General features: G+C 43.8%; 1 protein-coding gene across 2 annotated transcripts in view; it reads left to right on the top strand.

The window, feature by feature from the left end:
• The window catches only part of LOC128873837 (uncharacterized), a 128,176-nt gene extending 119,553 nt beyond the window's left edge, over positions 1-8,623 (top strand). For both annotated transcript variants that reach the window (XM_054117738.1, XM_054117737.1), the window contains exons 8-9: positions 2,116-2,258; positions 2,329-8,623. In XM_054117738.1, coding sequence (XP_053973713.1) covers positions 2,116-2,258; positions 2,329-4,278 — 2,093 coding nt within the window. In that variant the 3' untranslated portion in view covers positions 4,279-8,623. The remainder of the gene's footprint in view (positions 1-2,115; positions 2,259-2,328) is intronic.
• Positions 8,624-8,629: the final 6 nt, after the last annotated feature.

Here is an 8,629-nt window from a genome sequence, read left to right as displayed (position 1 = left end):
TCAATTAGTTCCATAGTTTTACGTAGGGCGGGAACTTTTGAAAAGGTTAACGTTACCAACAGGTCGGCGTGGCAACAGGCTACATTGAAATTTGCATAAATACACGTGTAGAGGACTAGAACTAGACGGAATATAAAATTCGTAACGGTGAACATTTGTAATGTGGGAACTAAATATATTAGGTTGCCCCGAAAGTTTCTTTCGCGAATTGCACTCAATTATTTTAACACACATTCTGGGAACGCACGGTGCAGACGAAAAATGAACAATTTTCCCTAGTCGGTTCCGGCGTAGGTAGTTCCCGCGCTTTCCAGTCAATTAGTTCCATAGTTTTACGTAGGGCGGGAACTTTTGAAAAGGTTAACGTTACCAACAGGTCGGCGCACAGTGGGACGACGCTGCATAAATATTGGACATTGGGGCAAAAAATAAACATACAAATTTTAAAATCTAAGTACGTTTTAACGAATCTTTAAACCTTTGACAATTATGTTTCACAGTACTTTTACGTTTTGCTTCACTATTTAAGTATTTACCTCATGGCATCTGAAATTAGTCACGTTGATCTATTTATCTTTTCTTTAATTTACGTTGTAATTCTTGTATTATGACTTTTCGTACTATCGATGTACATAAACAGTTTTTCCATTTTTCGAATTCACGAAAATCGATTTTTGATCGCCGAAAGCTGTTTCGTCCCATCGTGCGGCGTGGCAAAAGGGTACATTGAAGTTTGCATAAATACACGCGTAGAGGACTAGAACTAGACGGAATATAAAATTCGTAATGGTGAAAATTTGTAATTTGGGAACTAAATGTATTAGGTTGTCCCGAAAGGTTCTTTCGCGAGTTGCACTCAATTATTTTATGTGGTCGTGTTTATATATATATAAACAATCTAATTTCATAGATATTCATGTTGTAACAGTAATGGAGCAAAATGAATCGTGCACAATTCAGTAATGTAACATAAAACATAAAATATTGTGGATGTATTACTTATTAATAAAGCGAAAGAAACTTTTCGGACAACCTAATATATACAGGGTGGGTTACAGAACTTGGAATAATTTTATCTCTTTTCTGAGTGCAATTGGAAAAAATATTAAAAGTTAAAGGTGAATGATTCGACGAGGATCGTATATCCCTTATTTGCAACCGTATTTTTAACTAGAAATGCATATTGTAACTAGAAATGCAATATGGTAACGAGACCAGTTAATCGAAGTCTCGTTACTTAGCGAGTAATTTAATTTCCTCTCTGTAATATCAAACGTTGCTCGATCGCCCACGAATTCGGAAACTGCACAAATTCCAAACTGAAAGTATTTTTATACGACCCTCGATTCATAAAACGTTTAAGGAGGCTCTAGTCCAAATAGAAATAACGCCAAGAAAATTATAAAAATTTGTATACGGGTTAGATTTTACCCCAAAAACACCCACAAAAATTTTAGGAAGGGTAGGGTACCTAAAAGCTAAGAAATAAATGTTTCAGTTTTTCACTTTTTAACGTGGGCTCTTATGGGAAAATGCGTTTTCAACGCAATCAATTACGTGCTACAAAGTAATTGACGCCGAGATTGGATCGAAAATTTTATGCATAATAGAAAAATATCTAAAGAAAATATATTGATTTACAAAATACTCCGAGGTTACTTGTAGTATTAATAATAACTTAAGGAATACTAGGATAATGCGTTTTGTCTTCTGCTATTGACATAGTATGAGAGATCTGGCACGCTGTACGAGAGGTTAGAAAACGCGCGTTCAAATACAAACAGTACTGTAGTTTGTCTGAAAATAATTGATTTATATCACTTTATGATACAATATAAATATAATAGATATAATAACGACTAAAAGTCAATGTTTAACATAATTTTTTTTATTTCGATACAAAATTGCGAACAATTGTAATATTCAAAATACTATGCCAGATCTACTACTACGTGAATCAAGCGACGATAGTAACTCTATTTTGACTTACAGCGTAACTGTAGAGCCTCCTTAACATTAAAAACTTTGTTAATTCTCCAATTGTGCCAAGTGCTTTAGAAACAAAATACGTACAAATGTCCTATTCGATGCTATTAAATCGTTTTGCTTTGGCAGGTAGTCACATTCTGTTAGAGAAATTACGGAAATACAAGCCCAAGATCGCGGTTTTCAACGGAAAACTCATCTACGAAGTATTCTCGGGGAAGAAGGAGTTTGGCTTCGGAAGACAACCCAATCTGGTGGAGGGCACCAACACGGTAAGACGAAAGACTAATCCTGCGATGTTTATCCAACGATACGTTTCTAATAACGCGATAACAATTGCAGTACATGTGGGTGATGCCATCGAGCAGCGCGAGATGCGCGCAGCTGCCTCGCGCGGCGGACAAGGTGCCATATTACGCGGCGCTGAAGAAATTCCGCGACTTTTTGAACGGGACGATCACGCATCTGGACGAGTCCGACGTGGTGTTCGCGGACACCAAGCTCAAGAAAAAGGACCACGAGGCGATCGAGGACAAGAAGCCCGGCTACTGCGACGATCTGACGAACGAGGGGGACAGCAGGATCACCGACATTAACGGAACGATCGTGAAACAGGAGCCCAACTCCCAGATACCTGGAAAGAAGAAGAGGGGCAGACCTAAGAAGATAAAGAATCCCGAAGATCAACCGCCGCCGGATCCCGAGAAACTGGACGCGAACGGGGAGGTGATAAAGAAGCGCCGCGGCCGTCCCAAGAAAATCCACCAGCAGCAGAAACAACAGGAAAGGGAGATAAGGGAACGGGAACAGCAACAGCAACAGCAGCAACACCAGAGTATGGGTCACCTAGACGGCTACGGTGGGGTGGTTCCAAATTGTTTCTCGCCACCTAAGACGTTCGCTCACATGGCCCCGTATCCTCAACCGATGAACGACTCGGGCTACTACGGGCAGGGTATGAACGACAGCCCCTACAGCATGAACGCGAAGCAGAGCCCCGTACACTTACAGCACTACAGCCAAAGCCCGAAATCCATGTCGCTCTCGTTCACTCATTCCGACCTCTCGTCGGAGATCAACACCGCGATCTCTTCCGAGAACAACTTGGAGCCATCGCCGTTGACTTCGCCCAGCGTCGAGCACCCAGACTTCGAGCCTCCGACGAGCATCTCCCAACAGAACATGAACAACGATCATCGTCAGTACAATCCAGCTGGCAACGGCGAGAACGGCCACCACGGTAGCCCCGGAACCCCGTCTCATCCGGGTTACCCGAGTTACATGGGCTACCACGAGCAAACCCCCGATCCCCACAACCCTCATCCCCATCAAACCACCCCAACGCCGTTGAGCCAAGCAACCGACGACCACTCTCACCACTCCCATCCGACTCCTCCGCACACGCATCCTCACACGCCCACCCACTCCTCCATGTCCCCTCACCATCCCCACGAGCAGTACGGCATAAAGAGGAACCAAGACGTGGCGTCGAAGAGTCTCAGCGACCTGGAATCTCTAGTCGACCAGATACCCAGCATAGCCGACGGTGGCAACCAACGTCTCCAACACTCCCATCCCGGTATGAACGACGACGGATCGCTCGCGGAAAAGATGGAGGCGCACCATCAATCTTATCTCTCCGGTTTCACCGGCATGTCCAACGCGGGAATGTCCAATTACAGCCCGCCACTGGGACCAGGGGGCACGATCTATCCGAGCTCGTTGCACAACTCGCCCAACGACGGCTACGGCTCCCTGTACACCATGAACGGCCGTCAGCACCAGGACTCGCAGCAACAGCACCAACAGCAACACCAACAGCAACAGCAACAGCAACAACAGCAGCAGCAGCACAGCAAGTCTTACACGGTGGAGAATCTCGCGTCTAGCAATTACACGCCCAGCATGAGCCACGGGCACCCCGGTAACTCGTATCCAAACATAATACCGGGGCCCCATTACCCCGTGCCGATGGGATCGACGAACGGGTACATTTTCGGCGGCCTCGAGCCCAGCCTGATGCAACGCACCTACGGGATGGGCGGTATGAGCGGCATGGGAGGAATGCATCCATCCCTCGGTCACATGGCCAATCCTTATCCCTACAACGGTTCGTACTCTAGTTCCTTCGATGCCTATCCGGCACCGCCAGCAGGGATTCACGCGCCCAGCGCGAATTATCCGGGTGGTTACACCAGTGTTGGCAGCGCCACGCCGGGCACTTCTACGCCGCCGTCTTACCTTCCGTCTCACCACAGGCCGCCGGTCGACCTTGCTTACGACGGTGTATGATAATCGATGTAAAGCTATTCGACACGATAGCGATTCGAGCGCTATGTTTATCTTTTCTACGTATTTTTACACGTTTAGGATCCGTCGCCGGAATAATCGTCTAATGAAAACGCTTCTCGTTGCGGACGCTTTCTGGCACGACTTTGCTACTGCGATTCGCGAACTGCGCGCGTTTCCCGCCATACCCTACGTCTCTCGCGGGCCAACGGCCCGGTTCGTCGACTTTCGATTTTAACCTGCCTGGGCGGGACGGAAAATCGCTGGCGATTTGTGGAAAATTTGTGGAGTCTCGAATGTAAGAGTGGATAGCTTCAGAGATGTAAGTCTTTGGTACTCGTGGAGAACGCTTCGGGCTGCTTGAGGTTTCTTGAGAATTGTATTTTGGGGGAGTGTACGAAGTGCAGGGATAGTGAAAAATCAAAAATAGATATTCTTGGATGTAGAGTTGCAAGCGTTGAGGGATTTTATTAAATTCAGCAAAGTCTGCTGTAAGAGTCTTTACCTAGAGCTCTAAAGTCTTACTCTTAAGTTTTCTCAACTCTCATCCGTTTTAATTTCAATACAATCTCAGTAACATTACTAAAAACTTAGTCATAAAGTAATCCATCTTCGAGGGGCAGAATACAATGTATCAGAACATTTTCCAATTTAATTTGGATCTTGCCGCATCTCTAAAGCTATCGACCAGCCGCAACTGACATTTCACATCCAGCACCAGATACCAGCGCCCTATCATTCCGCGGAGGTAGGTTAAAATCGTGGAGGAAGACGGGTTTGCGTCCTTCCCTCGTCAATCTCTTTAGCCTATATAGTTCACTATCTCCGCGTCAACTCTTCTCGTTCTCTACCTCTCTATTTCGTCGCGTTTCTCGTTGGTTTGTTTCTTGTCACTTCGCTCGAACCTCCTACCAGATCCCTTCCTCTCTGTCGCTCAGGATCAACGATTGCGCCGCGAGTAGTCACACGGACGCGCGGCTCGGTACCGTGGATAATGCCACCGAAAACGCGCGGTTTTTCATAAAAGTAAAAGAAACTAAAGGCTCTCCGCGAAAACGTTTTCAACCGACACCGTGGAACTGCTGTGCTTGCTAGACACTATCGATCTCTTTCTCGAGTTGATCGCGGATCATCGACAACGACGAAGACGGCTAGTGATGGGACTGAGACGTGATTTCTAAGCCATCGATGCATTTACGTTTGAAACTGACACTATTGTGTCAAATCACTCAAAGGAATATCTTCGAACTAGAGACTTGTGGACGCCATGGATGTAACAATCTTTTGGAGCAATAATTTACACGATTATGGTTCATACGACTGTTTAGAGGATAATTGTAGAGCGTGCGGGGTACTTGGATTAATCGCTGTCGGCCATCTTGAAACAGGATGTTGTTGCCTTAGGATTGTTGTTGCAACTCATCGTAGAACGAATCGTTACTTCCATGGCTCCCATTATAGGGGCCGCAGACGTAATGACTTTTTGATACGATTGTCATTGACGCAACTCTTTGAAAATGTCATCTCGATCGTACAGTGCTCGAGGTTGTCGCGTAATCCGCCCTGTAACGCGGCCATGTTGGATCCCAATGCGGCGCAGCTGTACAACCGATGTTCAATCAATCGTTAAGTATGCGACCCTTATTATCGAGACACTCGACTATAGATACCCATCGCTTGCAACAAGTTTGATACCTTTTAATCGCGTTCACGACTGTCAAAAACGTTCATCGAATTTAGTGATATTTGTTCTGAAATTATGATTTAAAGATGAAATAATATGATGAAATTACATCTTTCAGAAATCAATTAACTTTGAATATATAATTGAATATATTTACAATATTTGCAACTGATAGTAGATTGTCTACATCGTCGTCTTGTTAAAAGGTCTCAATACTTGACGTACGAACGGTGTCGACGCAAGAAATACTAGGAACAAGTACACCTTACTGATTCCAACGATAACTCGTTTCAACAGCCGTTTCCGACCTCGAATGGGAATTGGCGCGCAGGTAAATCAACGAGTAGGTCATTGGATTGGTCCCATTACTAAAGACGGCGCTCAAGTTTCGTTCTCTTCTTCGCTACGTTCTCCTTTCCGTTTCCGGGCGGTTTCGCGGCGTTACTGTTATCCTTTTCGTTATTGTTGAAAGGTACTCCGATCGTTTCGCTTGACTGGTCGAGTAAGTGCAATCTGTTGTCGCGTGAACGGTGGTAGTTTATCGAGGAGAACCGCCGCGGCACTTTGTCGAACCGTAACTTGTTGGAACACCAAAAGCTTTTCACGAGCATATTATATCGATTGTTATCTTATTTTTGTTTCGTCTTCTCGTCTTTTCTGTTATCGTGTGGGGAGAAATTATTTCGTTAATTTTGTTCGTACGCGACGAGCACGCGTACGCACGTTATATTAGCTGGTTAGCTGATGTTGACGAGTGAGATCGCTGACGAACGGTTACAATGAACCGGTAGTACTTATATTCGGGCGTTGTTTCGAGCGTTTCTTTATTTCTTTTTTTTTTTACAAGCCAACGGACAAGAAAAAAATATATCCGAATTAATGGAACATACATGGTGCACGTACGTTATTGTAATTTCCTTAACATCGACCAGAAGTAAACCTAATTATTACGAGACACACATACATACATACACAAACATCTTTTCAACGATAAAGACGAAAGAAAACCAAGGCATTCCGAGAGATTTGGAAATATTTTCAGTTCCTGGTGTAAACAAATGCGATTTCGTAGAAATGGGCAAAACCGATGCATCCGTATTTGCGTACAACACATGCGTTGCAGGAAAATATATTAATTACATCAAAGCAATAACGCGGATACACGCGCGATGTACGCACGGTTGATCGCCAAGCTGTACATGTTTAATGCGAATCTAGTCAATTCGATTCGTTGAATCGTAGCACCGTTTAAACTGCGCGACAAGCCGAGAGTAATTTTGCGTGCGGATGAATTCGGGTATGACGACGATAAGTAGAACAAAACTAAACGAAAGGACAAAAACAAAAAAGAGAAATGAAGAATATTAATAGAAAAAAACGACCAAGAAACATCGAATTACGCGCGATCCCGCGATCGGAGGGAGTAGATGGACCCCAGACAAAATTACGGGTAAAACGACAATTATTATTGTGATTCATCGTTTTTAATTGTAATCGTTGCAATAAACGTAGAGAAGAGATCTCCTCGTTCGAAGAGATTGTATAGATAGAGTAGGCAAGGCGAGAAAGTGTAACGCGAATGGTAGGAGAAAAAAGATTGAGTGCATGGTTATCCTTCTTTGATAATGCACGCGAAGTTACGTTATGAAATTTTGGTTGGAGAGAATACGAATCGGAGAGCGAGTGAGTTTTATTTAAAAAGGTGCGAAGACATATATCTTGACTAAAACATCTAATGTACCAGTCTTTTGTTTGTTCGTTCTTTATATTCTTTGATTTACATTATTACTGCATCTTACATCTACATTTACAGAGGCTCCTATGACTCCTCTATTCTATCTATAGAATCTCTTTGGTTTCGCACGTGGAGATCATCCGTGGTGGGATCGTACGCGCGAAACGCTTCACCGTTAATCGATCACTTGCGTTCCATCGATTTCAAATGAAACGAAAACAACGAACGACGATAATTCGTCGTCGTCGGCCGAATCTGAATCTCCTAGTCCCGTTTGTCATTTTCTACCGAACCATGAACCGACGAACCGTGAAAAAAAGTAAACGATTTTAAACGTTGTGCGCACGCACGATCGACGAATTGTGTATGTTTGCGGTCTGTACCGAGTCTATCGGCTGTTCAGGGGCCACGGACGTGACCATTTCTCGTGTAATGATTCGTAGTGAACAACTATCGTCGATACGACCGTTTGAACAACGATTGGAAAGTATTGCATTTGTACCAGGGCGGGGTTGTTGTTGTAGGGCGTGGCTGTTGTTACAACCGAATGTGTGGTGACTGTTTCAATGATTTTCAAGCTTGGATTTGTAATAATTTTTGATGCTTTGTGTACGAAATTTGATCAAGATCTAGTTACGTGATTATTCTTATGGTCAAGTGCGCTGTTATTCGGTGAGATGTGTTACAAGATTATGTATTACAACTTGTTTATATTCCCTAATGTAAAATGTATTCCAGCCATGTTTATTATGCGTCGGTACCCACGATGGTATTTCTTTTTTCGATAAGAAATCGTTGTGTCGCTAATAAAAATCAATGGGTCCAACTGTTGAGTGATTCGATGCTAATAGACGAATCAACGCAGAGAATCCAAAAGGATCACTCAACAGTCGCACAACCGAATGCACCCAACATGAAACAACGTTAGACAAAAT

Source organism: Hylaeus volcanicus, chromosome 3, assembly GCF_026283585.1.
Source record: "Hylaeus volcanicus isolate JK05 chromosome 3, UHH_iyHylVolc1.0_haploid, whole genome shotgun sequence".
NCBI lineage: Eukaryota > Metazoa > Arthropoda > Insecta > Hymenoptera > Colletidae > Hylaeus > Hylaeus volcanicus.
The sequence above is the reverse complement of the archived record's forward strand: the minus strand, read 5'-3'. Positions and strand labels throughout refer to the sequence as shown.